The sequence below is a fragment of the Saimiri boliviensis genome (assembly GCF_048565385.1).
Source record: "Saimiri boliviensis isolate mSaiBol1 chromosome 16 unlocalized genomic scaffold, mSaiBol1.pri SUPER_16_unloc_3, whole genome shotgun sequence".
In the NCBI taxonomy this organism is placed as follows: domain Eukaryota; kingdom Metazoa; phylum Chordata; class Mammalia; order Primates; family Cebidae; genus Saimiri; species Saimiri boliviensis.
The window spans coordinates 105,459-126,207 of NW_027412501.1; the positions used below are offsets into that span (position 1 = coordinate 105,459).

At 42.8% G+C, this 20,749-nt stretch overlaps 1 protein-coding gene across 8 annotated transcripts in view; it reads right to left on the reverse strand.

Moving 5' to 3' along the window:
- Positions 1–323: 323 nt before the first annotated feature.
- The window catches only part of LOC141583178 (protein mono-ADP-ribosyltransferase PARP4-like), an 86,508-nt gene continuing 66,082 nt past the window's right edge, over positions 324–20,749 (reverse strand). For all 8 annotated transcript variants that reach the window (XM_074392511.1, XM_074392513.1, XM_074392510.1 and 5 more), the window contains 6 exons: positions 19,697–19,792; positions 18,960–19,082; positions 13,868–14,917; positions 11,130–11,229; positions 6,089–6,221; positions 324–712 (listed from right to left, as the gene is read on the reverse strand). In XM_074392511.1, coding sequence (XP_074248612.1) covers positions 517–712; positions 6,089–6,221; positions 11,130–11,229; positions 13,868–14,917; positions 18,960–19,082; positions 19,697–19,792 — 1,698 coding nt within the window. In that variant the 3' untranslated portion in view covers positions 324–516. The remainder of the gene's footprint in view (positions 713–6,088; positions 6,222–11,129; positions 11,230–13,867; positions 14,918–18,959; positions 19,083–19,696; positions 19,793–20,749) is intronic.

The following is a 20,749-nucleotide window of genomic DNA, read 5'->3' on the forward strand; positions in this document are numbered from 1 at the left end:
AGTGGCTCGTGCCTGTAATCCTAGCACTTTGGGAGACTGAGGTGGGTGGATTACCTGAGGTCAGGAGTTAGACACCAGCCTGGGCAATGTGGTAAAACCCTGTCTCTACTAAAAACACAAAAAATTAGCTGAGTGTGGTGGCGGGCACCTGTAATCCCAGCTACTCGGGAGGCTGAGGCAGGAGAATCACTTGAACCCGGGAGGTGAAGGTTGCAGTGAGCTAAGATCACGTCATTAGACTCCAGTCTGGATAACAAGAGCAAAACTCCATCTCAAAAATAAATAAATAAATAAAACAAAAAACACGGAAACACAGAAAACTGTAATATTGTAAGTTTCATTTTATTATTGCTTGTTAGCTGATTAAAGTAATTCTGCTTCCACTTACTTTATTTTTAGAGATTAATTGCTACACTGAATAAAACCTTAATGAAGTTTCATTATAAGGATCTATTAACATTTGATTATTTTCTATATAGAAGCATGTGAAGAGTTTAAAATTCAGTTTCATTTGATTTAGCCTTGACTGTAATGAAGGAGTCTATGAAGAGGGGACGCAGTGTTTACGGGCTGGAGTCCCAGCAGCTTCTTGGTGGCAGAGACCCAGTCTTTCCCCAGTTCAAGCCGCGGGCAGATTGATGGGTACTGTCCTTCAGCTCTTCTCACCCATTCACTTGCTCTCTCTATTGCCTCAAAAGCCCAGGGAATATTCCTAGATTAAAACAAATAAATGTTTCAGATATCAGAATATAATTACATGTGAAAGACTACATTTAAACCCATCACATTATATCAGACAAAATGATTCTGCCAACAATTAAGATATTTAATAAAAGCAGTTCTCCTTGATAACTTATGGAAGTTCTTCTACCTGTCTGACCTTGAACTTATGTACTGTGTCGTCAAGTGTCCTATGCCCATCGCTTCCTGGCTTCCACGTGCCTCCGGGCATTCCTGCTGCCTGCAGGACAGCTCAAGTTCCAGCCTCTTTACAGCTGTTTATGGCTCTCCCCTTTCCATGGTTCTCAATCGAAATCCTATCCATTCTTCATGCACAAACTCAAGTACTATTTTACAAATGAGGCGTCTGTTTCTCTCCCCTTCCCACTGTACCAACTTGATTAGAATATCTGAGAGGCCCCCATGAAACTGGCGTATATTCAGTTGTGTCATGTAAACCAGGAACAACTTGGTAGAATAAGCGTATAAAGTCAAGTCTGTGTCCACTAAATGGCGTCGAATATTTGAGACTGTTGAATATTCAAGTCTATTCAACACTCAGAAAAATTCTGAGATTGTTCATTAATATTAATTCGCTACTTCCTCATTTGTTGTGCCATCTGCTAGAACTTGTTAGTGAACAAATGACAACATACACCGAAGCTCTTAAGAAAATTCTATGGGAGGAAACTTAGTATTTTGAAAATCTGCTCCCTCGTCCCGATTTTCCCTTGTGAACTGGGAAAGGGCCTCAGTAGAGCGTGGTGGTTAAGAGCTGGTTTGAGTTCTGACTCTGCAAACACATGATCTTGGCCATGTGATACCGCGTGGCTTTCATTCAACACTGGGAATCTCAGTTTACTCAATTACGAGAATAACATGAGGTTCTATGGGTTTGTGGTGGAAATTAACAAAGCTTATACATTTAACATGATTACTAGTCCCTGGTACACAGTAGGCATTCAACAAATGTTCACTAAATGTCCTGATGGAATGAACATACTAAATAAGAAGCATGCCCAAAGTGGTTAAAAGACCAACATTTCCTGGTAAATATTCATCTGCTTAGAGTTACTAACTGCTGAACGCAACAAGCCTGGTTTTGAATATTTTCACTAATTCAGCCGGCCTCCTTCAGTCCAGTGGCTTCTATACTTTTTGGTTCACCATTCGACTAGTAAGAAAATCTTGTGCCTACACTCCCATGTAATGTGCTCCTGCATCAATGTTATGTACATCTTGAAACAGAAAATACAGAAAAAAGTTTCCAATATGCAATAAACAAAAAATAAAAAATATTTAAAATCTTTTTTTTTTTTTTTTTGAGACAGAGTCTCGCTCTGTCACCAGGCTGAAGTGCAGTGATGCGATCTCAGCTCACTGCAACCTCCAATTCCCTGGTTCAAGCAATTCTCCTGCCTCAGACTCCTGAGTAGCTGGGACTACAGTTGCATGCAACCATGCCCAGCTAATTTTTGTATTTTTAGTAGAGAGGGGGTTCCACCATGTTGGCCAGGCTGGTCTCGATCTCCTGACCTCATGATCCACCCATCTCAGCCTCCCAAAGTGATCACAGGTGTGAGCCCTCACACCCGGCCTAAAATCATTTTGTCTTATGTATTAAAATGCCAACAAACTATTTTGCTAGCACAATAGCAGTAATGTAGTAAGAGCAATATGCTGTAGTATACTTGATCAGTTTTGAAAATCTTACTTTAATACTTTGTGATATTACAGTTCAAAAGCAGGTTCAAAGTTTATACTTGTTCTAACAGCTTTAATATCAATAGTTGGAAATGATCTAAATAGAATAAGTACTTCTTTGGATATGTCTATTAAGTCAAATACTAATTTTTCAGTACCATCTCCTAGCTGTTCAAAGTGTTTTTTTTTTTTTCTTTGATATTCATTTAATTAATTCTCTTGGCAAGTGGCATTCGTTTATTGTAAAATAAAATATCCAAAATAGGCCAGTGCAGTGGCTCACTCTTGTAATCCCAGAACTCTGAGAGGCCAATGTGGGCAGATCACTTGAGGTCAGGAGTTTGAGACCAGCCTGGCCAACATGGCAAAACCTCATCTCTACGAAAAATATAAAAATTAGCTGGGCATGGTGGTGCACACCTGTGATCCCAGCTACTTGGGAGGCTAAGGCACGAGAATTGCTTGAACCTGGGAGGGGGAGGCTGCACTGAGCTGAGATCATGCCACTGCACTCCAGCCTGGGCCACAGAATGAGATCCTATTTCAAAACAAAAATAAATTAAAAAAAAAAAAAAAAAAGAAAGAAAACCCTCAAAACAGAAAAAAAAAAAAGAATAAATTCTAATTTTTCTTAAGGTGTTGTTTTGGCAACAAAATGAGAAGGTATTGCTTTTAAAAAAATTGGTGTATAAATTACACATAGTAAATTATGATTTTCTTTTTTAGAGTCTCACTGGAGTGCAGTGGCACAATCACAACTTGTTGCAGCCTTGACCTCCTGGTCAAGTAATCCCTCCACCTCAGTTCCTGAGTAGTCACACACTATCACACTCAGCTAGTTTTTAATTTTTTGTAGAGACAGGGTCTTGATATGTTTTCCTGGCTGGTCTTAAACGCCTGGATGCAAACAATCTTCCGGCCTTGGCATCCCAAAGTGCTGGGATTACAGGTGTGAGCCGCAGTGCCCAGCAACGCCTGGGTAATTAAAAAAAGGTTTTTGGAGCGATGAGGGTCTTGTTGGTTACCTAGGCTGGTCTTAAGCTCTTGGACTTGATCTTGCTGGGCTCAAGTGATCCTCCCATCTCAGTCTCCCAAAGTACTTGGATTACAGGCATGAGCCAATGGGCCTAGCCCAGAACTTCTGGAACACCTGTTTTGTGTTTGAGAACTTTTTCTTAATCATGACACTTAAAAAATAGTTATCAATATTTCTTTAATATATCCCCAGGTAGTGTTGAATTTTCCCCGTCTCATTTTTTAAAATGCAGTGGGTTTTGGTCAAATCAGGATCTAAACAAGGTCTACCATTGCTGTTGGTTGGTATGTCTCTAAACGTTTATTTACAGCTTCTACTCCTCAACCCTTTTTTTCTCTTGCCATTTATTTCCCCACATTCCAGATTTTGCTGACTGCATTTCAATGGTGTCATGTAACATGTTTCTCTATTCTCTGATGTAATTCAAATTTAGAATTCAAGGGGTTTAATTTAACTTCTTTGATTTTATACATATTAGTTTGTACCAATATTAATATCAGCCTCCCAAAATAACAAATCAAAAGTTTTATTAACACCATGGCTACTCCCAGTGAGATTTCTTTGTAATATTTTTTAATCCTTAGGCACTGTCCCACTAAGGAAGTATAGTTAAATTATGGGCCGGGCGCGGTGGCTCAAGCCTGTAATCCCAGCACTTTGGGAGGCCGAGGCGGGTGGATCACGAGGTCAAGAGATCGAGACCATCCTGGTCAACATGGTGAAACCCCGTCTCTACTAAACATGCAAAAAATTAGCTGGGCATGGTGGCGCGTGCCTGTAATCCCAGCTACTCAGGAGGCTGAGGCAGGAGAATTGCCTGAACCCAGGAGGCGGAGGTTGCGGTGAGCCGAGATCGCGCCATTGCACTCCAGCCTGGGTAACAAGAGCGAAACTCCGTCTCAAAAAAAAAAAAAAAAAAAAAAAAAAAATTATGTACTATGTTGTTTTTTTCTTCGAGACGGAGTCTCACTATGTTGTCCAGGCTGGAGTGCAGTGATGCGATCTCAGCTCACTGCAATCTCTGCCTCCTGGGTTCAAATGATTCTCCTGCCTCAGCCTCCTGAGTAGCTGGGATTACAGGTGTGCTCCACCACACATAGCTAATTTTTGTATTTTTAGTAGAGACAGGGTTTCACCATGTTGCTCAGGCTGGTCTCAAACTCCAGACCTTGCGATCTACCCGCCGTGGCCTCCCAAAGTGCTGGAATTACAGGCATGGGCCACCACACCTGGCCTATGTACTATGCTTTAAAGTCATCTTAAATTAATTCCCAGGCTGGGCATGGTGGCTCATGCCTGTAATCCCAGCACTCTGGGAGGCTGAGGTGGGAGGACTGCTTGAGCTCAGGAGTTCGAGACCAGCCTGGGCAACATGGTGAAGCCCTGTCTTTACAAAAAGTACAAAAATTAGCAGGGCATGGCGGTGCATGCCTGTAGTCCCAGGTACTCAGGAGGCTGAGGTGGGAGGATGGCTTGAGCCCAGGAGATGGAGGTCGCAGTGAGCTGAGATTGCGCCGCTGCACTCCAGCCTGGGTGATAGTCAGACTTTGTCTTAATAAATAAATCAATCCTATCCATTAGTACGTAAAATATTTACATAGCTTCAAAGTCAAAACTGCTAGAGAACCCTAGCTTCCATCCTTGTCCCATCTATCAAACACCCCTCACAATAATATTTTTATTAGTTTGATTAGTTTTCCCCTTATCTTGCCTTTAAAAGAACATAAGCCAATTGCATGTGTATGTATATATGTATGGATATACTGAGATATGTATATATGTCAGAGGGATCCTACTCTGGTCATGCCCCTGTTGCCATAGGGTCGGGGGTCTGTAGGGACAAGAGAATGTGCTCACCTCAGAGCCCATATCCTCCTTTTCAGACCCTGTACCTCCGGTATCCCTGACCACATGGCCCTGAGTCCACTTCCCCGGTCTTCCCTGGGTCTGCCATCCTGAGTTTGAACTGTGCTGCTATCTCACTCGTGCTGCAAGGTGGCTGGGGTAAGGGAGCGCTGGCATGGGGTCTGGATGGCATTTTGATGAGTGGGGTGGGGAATTCATGCGTGCAAGCAAGGCCTCCTAGGGTGCTAGGGGTCAGCCAAGGGCTGAATTTGAACCTGGCCTTCCAGGTGGTTAGGAAGTTGTATTTGCCAAGGTAGGAAATTAAAACATTTTTAATCTAATAGGTCGCTAATTGGATTTATAACTTTTAGATACTCAGACATACAGTATGTGGGTTTCCATTTGTATTCTTGTCCCAGGCCCTGCCATTGTTGGGAACACGGCTGGACCCAACAATTATATTGTGGGTCTTCTGGAGGCCCCCGGGATCAGCACACTGCAGCGAAGAGCACCACATCAGGAGCCAGAAGTGCCAGGCTCCAGCAGGAGCTGCACTGAAAATCTCTAAGCCCGTTTCCTGTCCAGCCCAAGGTGCAAATACCACATCAGCCCTGCATGCCACAGGAGACTGTGGGCAAGCTGTCACCTGCAAACAAATTCTCTTCCTACATACTTATAAAGTAGTCTGCACATGTCAGCTAATTCCCTATAGCTGTTTGTAAGGTTTATTAAATAAATGGTTGAAGATATAAATAAGTTGCGTAATACTATGGTTAAAGCCACCTGAAAACAGAAGCGTCATCCAGTTTCATCAGCGATTTGAACACTATTCCCTTTTTTTCCAACCTGGTGCGAATAAACTGTAGTACCAGCATTGTAGCAATTAGGTCCAGGAGATGTTCTCTTCCTTTTACACCTAAAGGGAAAAAACTCCATTAGGTCTGTTGGAAACTGCAGCTCAAACTGTGCCTGTTTATAAAATTCCCATTAAAGAATTACAATATGGTTAAATCACAGTACATAAGCAGATCGTGAAACTTTCTAATACTCTTCAAGGTCCTTAATTAGACTGCTATTTAAAAAATGAGGACGGTTGGAACGTGGATAATAAGATGGTTGGAACCCATCTTATTCTGATGGCTGTCAGGAAACGGAACTGTATCCAGTGTGCCCCTCGTTTGCCATCTTCAATAATCAGAGAGCCATGAAGCACAATGAAAGAAATCCAGTGTTTAGGCTCCTGTTACAATTAGCTTAGAAGAGTACACCTATATATTCAACAGATAAACAACAGATATGAGCAGTTACACCAGTGTATCAAATTATTTCTAGTGATTAGTACCTACAGGTATCCAAATCAAGGTATTTTGCTATATTATGAAATGTCAAAATTGAAAAATGGATGTTTACATGTGTTGAACTCAGAATTAACTCATTTTTGTTTAAAAAAAATTCAGGCTTTTTTTTTTTTTTTGAGAAATAGGGGCTCACTCTGTCACACTGGAGTGCAGTGGTGGGTGTGATCAGAGCTCACCACAGCCTCCAAGTCCTGGGCTCACATGATCCTCCTACTTTGGCCTCCCAAAGTGTTGAGATTATAGGCCTGAACCACAGCACGCAGCCAAAAATGGTTTTAGGGAAGAAATAAAAGGCCAAATCTTTGTCTTATAATTAAGAACATACAATTACTTTTTTTTTGAGTAAAGACAAAAGGACCCGGCATATTATGCACATATCTGCATTTGCACCTTTAATTTTAAATCATTGAGGTAGCTAAAACTATTCATAAGAGGGCTTTTATTAAACAATATAATGTTCTCAATAGGAAAAAAAAGAACTGAATAACTTTTTAAAAACAAAACAAAAAAACCCAATCCACTGTCCCAGTGAAGAAAATCAATGGAGACAAAAGCAGCTGAATTTGCTGGATTCTTTTGTGGCTTTTTTGGGGCATTATTTACAAAATGTTCGACTAATTTTCAAGCAATATTAATAATAAGCAACAGAGGACTCCAAGAATAATATAATAAATAATAAACTGACAAAATGCCTAATGTGTATCAGCATCATTTAAAAAACAGATTCAGAAAGAGAAGGGATGAGAAAAGAGAAATGAAGGAGAGGATAAAAGACAAAGTTGGGTACAGAGATAAAAAAACAAGGCAGAGAAAAAATCCGAGAGCTTGAGACTCTACGTAGAGAAAGAAAGGCAGAAAAGCACACACTAAAAGAAAAATAACACGGATAATATGGAGAAACACGGAGAAACACAGGAAAAGCCCGTGGAAAAGGTACATCCATGAAATCTCATCTCAGTTTTCTCGTTCTCCTCTGGTTTCTCGGGCCGCCCCTTCTCAGTGCCTCTGCTGTTTTCTGTCCTGTCTGAACACTAAGTGCTGCTTGCTGCAGCCTGGTTCTAGCACCTGCTCTGTCAGACCACCCTCTCTCTTTGGGCGACCTCATCCAGAGCCAGGATTTAAATACCACTGACATTGAGAATTGTCCCAGTCTTTTCCAATTCTGACCTCTTCCCTGAGCTCTAGCCTCACGTGACAATATCTTGAATTTTTATTTCACTCTGTCACCTGGGCTGGAGTGCAGCGGCACAATCACGGCTCACTGCAGCCTCAACGTCCCAGGGCTCAGGTGATCCTCCCAACTCAGCCTCCCAAGTAGCTGGGACCACAGGTGCACGATACCATGCCTGGCTAATTTTTGTATTTTTTGTAGAGATGGGGTTTCATCTTGTTGGCCAGGCTGGTCTCGAAATCCTTGGCTCAAGTGATCTGTCCTGTTTGGCCTCCCAAAGTGCAGGCATTACAGGTATGAGCCACCGTGCCCGGCCTATCTTTGGTTTTCAACAGTTTGACTCTGGCCTATCTAAATGTGGTCATTTTTGTACTTACCTGAAAAAATTCAGGCCCAGTTCTTATCTACTTATCAGATTTGTTTTCTCTGACTTGTTTTTATATCTCTGTACTTGGAGTTCTACTGAGTTTCTTGGATCTAGAAGATGCTGTCTTTGATCAATTTTACAAAAGTGTTCAAATATTTTTCTGTCTACCCTTTCACTTTCTGAAACTCCAGTAACACAAATATTAAGCCTTTTTTTTTTTTTGAGACGGAGTTTCGCTCTTGTTACCCAGGCTGGAGTGCAGTGGCGCGATCTCGGCTCACCGCAACCTCCGCCTCTTGGGTTCAGGCAATTCTCCTGCCTCAGCCTCCTGAGTAGCTGGGATTACAGGCACGCGCCACCATGCCCAGATAATTTTTGTATTTTTAGTAGAGATGGGGTTTCACCATGTTGACCAGGATGGTCTCAATCTGTCGACCTCGTGATCCACCCGCCTCGGCCTCCCAAAGTGCTGGGATTACAGGCTTGAGCCACCACGCCCGGCCGCCATGTTAAGCCTTTTGATATCATTCCACAGTCTTGGCTCCTCTGTTCTTTTTTCATTCTATTTTTTTCTTTCTATATTTCAGTTTAAGTAAGTTTACTGAGTACACTGTAAATTGAATTAAATGACTTTTTTTTCTTGTTGTGTCCATTCTGTTAAGCTCATTCAATGACCTTTTCATTACATATATTATATTTTCCAGTTCTAGGATTTTCATTTGGTCCTTCTCTATAGTTTTCAGCTATTTGCTATGACCCTGTCATTTGTTCACCCATTCCATCCTTTTCTGGTATGTCAATCCCTCACTATATTTTTAATAGCAGTTTTTAAGTCTGTGTCTGCTAATTCTAACATCTGGGTTATCTCTGGGTCAGCATTTATAGCCCACTTTCCCCTTGATCACAAGTCATATTGTCCTGCTTCTTCATATGTTATTAAATTTTCATTCTATACTAAACATTAAAATGATACCTTGTAGAGACTATCCGTGATTCTATCTTATATGCTATCTTCCTCTAAAGAGTGTTCAGTTTTGTTCTGGTGGGTCTTGCTTGGGCTTTGTTTTAGGTTTTATTAGGATGGGTCTATTTTAGCTTATCCCTTTGTCCTGGGGTATAGTCCTTGATCATGAGGTATGATCCTTATGACCCTTTTATGGTTTCAGCGGAAGGATATTTATAAAGTCTCTCTAATTTAGTGCAATCTGAACTCTAAACTCTGGCCAGTACTAGGCAGCAGCTGAAATCTCTGCTTAGCTCTGTAGCTTCCCAGCTGTTGCTTTTTTCCTGGATTCCTTGAGGTTACACCCCGTATATATGCGTGTAGGTTAGAGAGCGCCACGGATCTGAGGGGTATTTGGATGCAGATTGGAGGGCTTCCTGCTTTATGGTTCCCTCCTTTATGGGATTTTAATCCTTAATTTCCAGCCACTTTGGCAACCTCAAACTCCAACCCTGTGTCCTCATTCCGTTAAGACTTTCTGTGTTAGTTCTGACCTCCCATTGTGTCTCATGAGCTGAGAAATGCCTTTAGGTGACAAGCTGGATACATGCGGAGCTCACCTAGTTTGCTTTCTTTCTTTCAAAGATTATGTTCACTCTAGTTTCTGCCTGTTTTTGATTATTCTCCTGGCCTTCAAAGAATGGTTTTAAATATTTTATTCAAAGTTAATAACTGTTATTGGCAGGAGAGTTAGTCAGATACAGGCTCTTCTATTATTCCAGGAACCAGCACTCACTCCTCATGTATATTGTCATCACCCCTTTCTGGCTTAGTGCAGGTCAAACAGGCTATGCATTTGCCCACCCACCCAGCCTGGAATATGAAAATTGACATTTTAGAGATGAAGGTGGGACAGTGAGACACAACTGTTTTATCCGTCCATGAATATTGGCTAGTTGTTTAATAATGTGTATTTAAAAAAAATCTCCAGGCTGGGCATGGTGGCTCATGCCTGTAATCCCCACATTTTGGGAGGACGAGGTGGGCAGATGGCTTTGAGCTCACAAGTTCAAGATCAGACTGGACAACATGGTGAAAGCCCACCTCTATCAAAAAATACAAAAATCAGTAGGGCATGGTGGTGGGTGCCTGTAGTCCCAGCTACTCGGGAGGCTTTGGTGGGAAGACTCCTTGAGCCTGGGAGGTGAAGGTTGCAGTGAGCCAAGATAGTGCCACTGCATTCCAGCCTGGGCAGTGGGGCCGGACCTTGTCTAAAAGCAAACAACAAGCAAGCAACACCTGTCCTGAGGCTACATTTGACCTTCAAACCACTTGCTGGGTCAAGGATGCTCAGGACTTCCTCACCTGTCCCCTCTGTTGTCATGATAGGAAACAGATCCAGAGGTTGAACAACTGCCTCTTGCAGAGGCTGGCTAGGTGCTCAGCAGAGCTGCTTTCTCCTCCTGGACACCCAGCTTAACAGCACATGCCTTCGTCCTTGGATGGGGCTATCTGACTAGTGTTCTTCCTCTTGTCTAGCAGGGGGATGATGACAGGGTAATCTTCATTCTTCTCTCTTACCACGATAATTTTAAAGACACATATTGAAGATGGTGGAGCCACGATATGGAAGGAGTCAGGTCTCTAAAAGACCACATAAGTGAAACTTTCTTCCTGACCAATATTCAACTGTGATATGGACAGGAAAGTAATCTTTGATAATGTTAAGCTACTGATTTTTTTTTATAGCAGTTGGTGCTATTTATGCTAATAAATTTTAATAGACAATACCCTAATTAGTGGTAAAAATATGACTAGAAACCCATCTCCCATTTCCTTTGATGGTTAAATATAATTCCATTCAAATATAACTTTCATAATTATTACATTAATACACTAGTTTACAAAATAGTTTATAGCAATTAGGAGCATGCTTATGAATGAATGAAAATCGTGACTTAATAAATCAAATGACAGTGACTTACCTAGAGATTGAATGCCTTTTTGTTGAAGAAAGCCGTGTAAAGCATTTTTATGAAGATTTAATATAAATCCCAGTTCTGGTGTAAGTTTCCAGAAGCCATCCTACAAAATTAAGAAAACAAATTTAAGTTATTGACATTTTACCACATAAGAAGTTATGTAGTGGGGCAGCAAGAGGGACAAGGGTTGAAAAACTTACGTTCACTACTCGGGCAGCAAGATAATTAGAAGCCCAAACCTCAGCACCACACAGTATGGCCATGTAATAAACCTGCATCCCTGTGTACGCCTGCATCTAAAACCTGTGTACCCCTGCATCTAAAATAAATTTTAACAAAGTAAATAACAAAAGAAGTTATGTGATAAATAAAATAAGCGTTCATTTATTTAACTTCAGTTAATTAAGGCATTTCTAAAATTTTTATTACTCTAAAATCAAGTTCTCCATACACTAGTGACATAGTTTGAAACTTCGTAAATGTTATGAACACTATGTATCTGATGGCATTTATAAAAAGTGTGGAAAGAGGCTCATGTGTAGAGGTTTTTAAAAATGGTACTTTCTTTCTTCTAGCGATGCTTTATTTCATGTTTTATGGATACATAATACTTGCACGTATTTTGGGGTACACTTGATATTTTGATATATGCATAGAATGTGAAATAATCAGGCCAGGATATTTAGGATCTCCATCACCTCTATCATTTATCATTTCTTTGTGTTGGCAACATTTCAAATATTTTCTTCTAGCTATTTGGATGTATACTATGTATTGTTAACTATAGTCATCCTGTTGCATTAACAACTAGCAATGAGCAATGAATCAGTATTTCCAAACTGTTAAATAGCATGATTCCCTCTTTAAAAAAAATCCACTTTGTCGAAATAAGATTGCCACACAAAATGTCACTGTATTTAATGTATACAACTTGATGTACAGATAAGTGTACACCCCTGAAACCATCACTCATCAATGCCATACACTTAGTCACCACTTCCAGAACTGTTCTTCTTCCCCTTGTGTTTTGTTTTATTCCATTGCATGGAAAGAGTGCTTAACATAAGGCAGACCTCTTAGCAAATGTTTAAGTATACCATAGCGGATTGTCAACCATAGGCCCTGTATGATACAGTGGATCTCCAGCATGATTCCTTTTGTTTACCCTAACAATGTTCCCTGTAGTCTGAAATAATGACAATCACAGTTTTTTCTAAGTATAAAATGGTTATATTAAACATTACTTTAAAAGTACCTTCCTTTAACCCCTGCCCCCATCCACCACATCATCTGCCTGCCCCATCCCACGCATAGGAGAGTGTGCTGAGCCTGAGCTTGGGGATATTCATCTCAAAGAAGACAGAATCCAGGCCTCAGGGAAACTAACATACGGAGCAGAAAGCAGGGTGCAGCCCTAGGCAAGTGCGCAGGCTGAAGGATCTATGGCAATAGTTTGACAAATGACAGCAGTGATAATATGTACCAACCTACAGAGAATTGGTACCCGTGCTTTCATATGTTTAGCCACTTCCTGTGGAGCACTATTATCACCCCCACATTGCAGGTGAGAACATGGAAGCACAGGAAGGTTAAGCAATTTGTCTAAAGTCACACAGCTACCAAGCAACAGAGCCAGGAGTGGCCACGGGATCCACTCTTGCCCATCTGCAGTATGCTCCTGGCAGGCTTTCACGTGCACTGTCTCAAGGAGGGAAGCTGGGCAGCTGTGATTATCCTGTTTAAACCTCAAACCCATTCTCTGAAGTAGACACTATCATTATCCCCACTGTATGGATGAGGAAACTGAGGCTCACACAGGTTATCTGACTAGCCCCAAATCACGAGGTGGGCTGGGACTTAGACGTAGTTTTACGCTATATCAGGGCTTTTCCATTTCACTAAATTACTTTACATCAAAACAAGTAATTGCAGATGGAAGATTGGGTCTTAGTCCCAGTGCAGGGGCCAAATTTACAGGAATGATAAGTTCTAACACAATATACATGTTGAGTAATATATATACTCCCATGATCCCATGTGAAAAGATTTAGGGTGTATGTACAAGGGCTCGTGCTCTACTTCACAAGGGGAAATTTATATGGATTACAATTCATTAGTGCTAGAATCTAGGAAATTAAGATCTCACCCCATCATCTGTTCAGGGATGTTCATTTTTTTTTTTGAGACGGAGTTTCGCTCTTATTACCCAGGCTGGAGTGCAATGGCAGGATCTCGGCTCACCGCTATCTCCGCCTCCCGGGTTCAGGCAATTCTCCTGCCTCAGCCTCCTGAGTAGCTGGGATTACAGGCACGCGCCACCATGCCCAGCTAATTTTTTGTATTTTTAGTAGAGATGGGGTTTCACCATGTTGACCGGCCGGGCGCAGTGGCTCACGCCTGTAATCCCAGTACTTTGGGAGGCCAAGGCGGGTGAATCACAGGGATGTTCATTTTCATGTGAGGAACAGTAACATTCACCAGCCTGAGGCTCTGGTCTCATGTTGGTGAGGAAACACCAGCCAGCATCAAGCACACTGTTTTGTTCAGCCGTCTGTTTTGTTTTGTAGCAAGAGTTCATCAATGAAGGAAGCAGTACGATTTACACCCCAGGGCACAAGCCCCTCACTTCAGTACAGACTGACAAGAGACAGTTCCTTTTCAAGAGAACAGTGCTTTGAGTAGCACTGTTCTAAGCTATGAAGCCAGCAAACCACAGATCTAAGGAGAAATAAGACACATACCTCTGTCTGTAGACTGAAGAGTTCTGTCCAAGGCCCAGCATCCAGCCAGCGCTGTGTGCACACTACTTCATCTTCCTCTATTCCTTCCAGCAAGCACGGGGTACCGTCAACTGTTGGGTCACCATGTAATTGTAAATAGCCACAATTTCTAGGTACTTCTGATAGCTCAACACTTTCTGTTTCAGAAGTCTGAAAAACTAAGTCAAGCCGTTGACTTTCTTCGGGACTGCCCACTGATTTCTCTTGAACAGAGAGATCTGCTGAGGGCCGACGGCAAAGAGGCTCAAGTACGACTGGCAGCCCGACGTTGGTACTGAAAGAGGCTGGGGAAGGTTGAAAATGAAAAGGAGAGGAAGCAGAGGGCTGATAAGACCCAAAACCTTTGATAGGATCAGGGTCTGCGGGAAGAGAGGAATGAAGCTGGGGAGAATGCAGCTTAGGGAAGGTGCCAGCGAGAGGCCTGCTCATCGGGCGCCCGGGAGGTTTCGGTGGAGCAGACTGTGTGGAGAACAACGAGCCCCCAAAAGCAGAGCCACAGAGGGGTGGCAAAGGTGGGTTCTGAGGAGGCCCTATGGGACAAGACAGGAGCTGTGGGATGCGGGCAGCACCACGGCGAGGCACAGGGCCGTTTCTGAAGTCAGACGCGTCAAACTGTCTGGGAGGAGCAGCAAAACCCAAACTAGGTAACTGAGGAAATGAGGCGAGAGGCATGGAAGCAGGACTGGGAGAGCCGGCAGCCTGGAAAAAAGAGGAACCAGAGGCTGGAGCAGAAGAACCGAAAAGGCTGGAAGGAGACGTTTCCAGTGAGCCGACTTTCTTAAACAGTGGCTCGGTTGCTGCTGCTTTAAATGACTGTGTCCAACTTAAATCTAGTATCTTTTCCTCGTCTCCACGTTCCACATTTGATGTGAAACCCTCTGGTACAGCTAAGCCATCTTCTTCAAAATCTTCAGAAACTTGTGACTTAGATAACTTCATTTTTTTTTTAGACGAACGTTTTTTCCGTTTGCATGAAAATACGTCTTGCCACTCTGAGGATGCTAAAAGAGGCTGCCCAGAGGAAAGAATTATTAATGTAAGGGGAAAACATAAAATAAAAAGAACAATCAAGCAAATATTCTTCCTGGCCCTTGACTGCCCACCCATCAGGCAATTGCTCATCCAGAATCAGGGCTCATCAATGTGAACTGAGATGTTGAAAATAACACCAGTGCTGTGCACGCCGGCTCACACCTGTAATCCCAGCACTTTGGGAGGCTGAGGAGGAAGGATCGCTTGAGGCTAGGAGTTTGAGAGCAGCTTGGGTGACATAGCGAGATTCCATCTCTACAAAAAAGAAAAAATTAGCCAGGTACAGTGGCTTACACCTGCCGCCCCAGCCACTTGGGAGGCTGAGGCATCTCTGAATGCGGATTTGCACTACTGCTCTCCAGCCTGGGCGAGAGAGCAATACTCTGTCTCAAAAAAAAAGGAAAGAAAATAACACCACTGACCCATTCAAAATCATTTCAGTACAAGCCTCTCTTTTCTAGATGTGAAAGCCGAGACCTGGAGAGAACATCAGCTATCAATACCTTGAAAGACCTTCTCTCTTAGTTTTAGAATTGTGGAATTTTGAACACCCCTCGTTTCACACATCAGGAAACTGAGGAGCAGAGAAGTGACTTGCCCGAGGTTCATGATGAGCAGTGTTAGCGTGTGTGAGTTAGGCCTGAAATAAGAGAGTCATTTGAAGTAAATTATTCCGTCTTTTATGCTGTTTTATGGCAATATTAAGAAAATGAAAAAATGGAAAAACATTCTCAAAAGCTTTGTTTTTATTTCTTTATTTTTTTTGAGACAGGGTCTTGCTCTGTCGCCTGAGGCTGGAGTGCAATGGCACAATCACAATCAGTACAGCCTCAAACTCCAGGGCTCAAGAGATCCTCTCACCTCAGCCTCCTCAGTAGCTGGGACTACAGGCATGTGCCACCATGCCCAGCTAATTTTTATTTTTATTTATTTATATTTTTAGAGATGGGGTTTCACCATATTGGTCAGGCTGGTCTCAAACTCCTGACCTCAGGTGATCTGCCTGCCTCAGCCTCCCAGAGAGCTAGGATTACAGACGTGAGCCATCGTGCCTGGCTCCAGCTGATTTTTAAATTATTCTTTTGTAGAGATGCGGTCTTGCTATGTTGACAGGCTGGTTTTGAACTCCTGGGCTCAAGTCATCCTCTCAGCTCGGCCTCTCAGTGCTAGGATTATAGGCATGAGACACTCTTTCCATCCAAAAGCTTTAAAGTAATTAAATGAACATAGAATTATACCAGAAGATGAACCATATCTACGGAAAACCAATTTTGAGGGATGCTATATTACTATTATTGTCCCAATTTAAATGTAAAGAGTGTTCCTTAAGAAGTTGCAATGTAAATCAAATCCAGTTTTGCATGGATGACAAGTCCTTGATATCCCTGAGATCATTAGCCTGTAATTTTACCTATGAATAATAACTATGTTAAAAAGGAGTAGTCCTTTCCCAGCTTAATCAAATTTCAAGTAAACACTTGAATAATTAATACCATAGAAGATAGGAAAAGACACACTTAAAAATAATATTTAAAAACAATGCTTATCTGATTTAATTTTTATATGTATATATTTTATTGCTCTGTAGGTTCTGGGGTACATGTGCAGAACACGCAGGATTGTTCCGTAGGTACATCCATGGCAATGTGGTTTGCTGCCTCCATCCCCGGCACCTGTACCTGGCCTTACGCCCCGCGTGATCCCTCCCCAACTCCCACCCCCACTGTCCCTCCATCTGGTTACATTTTTTAAAAATTAGAGAAGCAAACTGAAAAAGACCCATAGTGATGAACTAGACCTGTCAGATATTAAAGTCTCTTATAAAATTACAATAATTCTAGTAGATGAATCAATCGAACAGAGTAGATAAGTCCAGCCATAGCTCCTAAAACATGAGAATTACTAGATTAAAAAGGTGGCATTTCAAGTTGACAGGAGAAAAAGTAGTAGCCATCTGGAAAAGAATAAAGTCGGTTCCATACCTCTTATCCTATGCCAAATTTCAATCAGGTGAAAAATTAAATGTAAACATAAAAACAAAAAACTATTTAAAGAAATAAAGGGAAAATACAAAAATTAGCTGGATGTGGTGGCACGCACCTGTAATCTCAGCTACTTGGGAGATGAGGCCAGAGAACTGCTTGAACCCAGGAGGCGGAGGTTGCAGTGGGCCGAGATCGTGCCATTACACTCTAGCTTGGCAACAGAGCGAGACTCCGTCTCAAAAACAAAACAAAACAAAACAAAACAAAACAAAAAAAAACAAACAAAAAAACCAAGTCTCCCTCCAAACCCAAGACCACTTGTCAGCTTTCTGGCCCATCTGTTTGGGAAACAGCGCCCATTTCAGACACCTTGGCTAATAATAACTACAGCTAATATTTGTTGAATGTCTGTCACGAGCTAGACATGTTCTAACGGTCTTAGAACGTTTCACAACCGCCTAAGGCTGATTTTATTGCTCTCCCACTAGAGCATTCATTAGGACTGGAGCCCTGGGAAGGTCAAGTCCCACAGAGCTAAGTGTGGGCTGGGGTTCAGACCTGAGCACTAGGCCACAGCACCTGTGATCTTAACCACTCTATTTTACTGGCTTCAATGATCTACCTTTTGTGACCTTCGCCAACCTGACAGAGTTAAAAAATAAAAAGGAATCTCATGGCAGTTTACATTTTAACTTCTTTTAGCAACAAGGTGGCACATCTTTCATATATTATTTCCTTATTTATGATCAAATGCTCACTCTGTCACCCAGGCTGGAGGGTAGTGGTGCCATTTTGGCTCACTGCAACCTCTGCCTCCTGGGTTCGAGCATCCTCCCACCTTAGCCTCCTGAGGAGCTGGGATTACAGGCACGCTCCATCACATCCAGTTCATTTTTGTACTCTTTGTAGGGACGGAGTTTCACCATGTTGCCCAGGCTGGTTTTGAACTTCTGGCTCAAGCTACTGCTGTCTCGGCCTCCCAAAGTGCTGGGATTATAGGCGTGAGCCACTGCGCCTGGTCTAAAAAACTTACTGTAGAGATGAGGTCTCGCTTTGTTGCCCAGGCTGGTCTCAAAGTCCTGGGCTGAAGTGATTTTCCCACCTCGGCCTCCCAAAGCGCTGGGATTACAGGCATGAACCACCGTGCCCGAGCAGATTTTAAATTCTTCAATTTTGGAGATTTTCGTTTTGTAACCTAGAGACCTAAGAGTGTCGTAGCACTACTTTGTCCCTTTGCTCTTGAATTTGTCTTCCAATGTTTATTTTAGCCTCGTCTTCCCTTTCCCTTTCCTTTCCCGTTTCCCTTTCCTTCTTTCCTGTCTCCCTCCCTCCCTCCCTCCCTCCCACTTCTCTCCCCCCCTCTCTCTCTTCCCTCACCATCTTGGCTCACTGCAACCTCCACCTCCCAGGTTCAAGTAATTCTCCTGCCTCAGTCTCCCGAGGAGCTGACATTACAGGCATGCACCACCGTACCCAGCTAGTTTTTTATTTTTAGTAGAGATGGGGTTTCTCCATGTTGGTTTCGAACTCGTGACCTCAGGCGACCCGCCCACCTCAGAATCCCATAGTGCTTGGATTACAGGTGTGAGCCACCGCGCCTGGCTTAAGCCACATTTTTCCATTTCTATTGCGTTTCTGGTTCCAAGGGCCACAGTATAAAGCACTATAACTTTAGGAAATATTGGTGGTGAATTTAGATGATTAGACAGGACTTTTATTGATAATTTCATGACAAACCTATCATACTATCTAAATGACTTCAGCTTCCTGGATGACAATCTATTTGCCCATAACAGAAGCACAGCCACAGGTGCTCTCTTTTTGTATCACACAGCTCCACTCACACATTGTGAAGTTTCTGTAATGCAACATGATGTGATTCAGCATTTTATAAATGTGTGAATATTTTCCCTCATCAGGGATACGACAATCTCTTTATACACAGGTAGTAAGAGAACTATTTTAGCAAAGGGTTCCCTTCATCTTCATGAAAAAACAAAAGGACAATATCAACTTATTTGGTCATCAGCATTTACCTGGTCCAGGACAGTTTCTTGGGGTTCCCCCTGCCAGCTCACGTAGGGCAGGAAGTCTACGTCTTCTTTGGCAATAAGTTCAGAAACTTTTGGAATATCAGAAAAAGGCGACTTCTTCTCATCCTATATCGAATCACAAAGAGATGAAATCAAACAGACGTGATCCCATTAAATGATGGTTACACATTCTAAAGCCTGTGGGTGTGTCGGTTTGGGGTATGCTGCTGTGTGGGACTGGAGCGTGTGCCCTGGGCCACAAGTGGGAGGGGAGGCAGGAGGTGGGTGGCTTCGCTCTTCATGGAGCGTTCGCAGGTGCTGGTCACCGTGCTGGGCATGTTGCAGGAATTTTCCCCTTAAACTTGTGAAGCGGGAAGAGGCTCTTAGAGAGCCCAGGCCTTTTCTATATTTTGAGAGTCTCGGATGAATAAAAGACAAGAAATGCCAAAACTGAACAAAATCATAGTAGATCTGAAAAATACACATTAGCTAAGTATTAACGATAATTATAACATTAAAAATGATAAATACTCAACTCATTTAGAAAGATCACTGGAAGTCCTGACACCAAGGCCCCTCATGAATTGGGACTCATGGGGCCGACTGGCCTGTCTGGAACTCACGATTCACAGGCCCAGGGCATGGGTATCGTCATTAACCATCACAGCAAAGGTGACTTTCTTAACGTGGAAATACAAATAAATAAAATAATTTAACCTCGAATTAACAATGATACATACCCTTTTCTCAACTGCCACAAAGCTTGTAAACTGTGTTATGAGAGAGTTTTCTTTACTGAGTTTAATAATCAGAGATTTCAAGGTGTGTTTCTTCATCTAGGATAGAATAAAACATAAGTCATATCCTGTTTTATTTATTTCTATTTAGCTATGTCAGCAAGTCATTTTAAGATTCGTATTTCAGACTAAATATTGTATCGCAGGCCCCGTCCAAATAGCTGACTCAATGTTCCCTTTCAAATGGGATCGACTGAGCCGGGCGCAGTGGCTCAAGCCTGTAATCCCAGCACTTTGGGAGGCCGAGGCGGTTGGATCACGAGGTCAAGAGATCGAGACCATCCTGGTCAACATGGTGAAACCCCGTATCTACTAAAAATACAAAACATTAGCTGGGCATGGTGGCGCGTGCCTGTAATCCCAGCTACTCAGGAGGCTGAGGCAGGAGAATTGCCTGAACCCAGGAGGCGGAGGTTGCGGTGAGCCGAGATCGCGCCATTGCACTCCAGCCTGGGTAACGAGAGCGAAACTCCGTCTCAAAAAAAAAAAAAAAAAAAAAAAAAAAAAAAAAATGGGATCGCCTGACTTAGTCATAGCAAATGTCACTCTGCATTATGCAGCTCCCAGCAGTTCAGAGAGCGCTCACGTGCACTGGACTTCCTCATTCTTTCACAGCCTGTGGCTCCCAATTTAAAGCTGAGGAACTAGAAACACAGAATGACTTGTTCAGGATAAAAGGGCCTGAAAACAGCACACAGAGGCGGCCGATCCATGGCATCTGAGGAGAACAGGGAGATCGCCAGGTGACCATCTGTCACCAGAACTGACTGCGGGGGTCTCCAGGGCCTGCTGTCCTGTCACGCTGGCACCTTCTTGTGGCATCGAGGACTAATGCTCACAGCTGTTGAAGATCTCATCCCTAAGAGACCAGCTGGGCAGTCCTGGTAGCCTGGCTGAGTGGCCCCTCTGCGGAAGCCCTGGTCCGCACAGCACGGGGGGAGTCAGGTGGGCTTTGGCAGGTCACTCAGCCTTTTGTACCCAGGCCTCTCGTTAGTA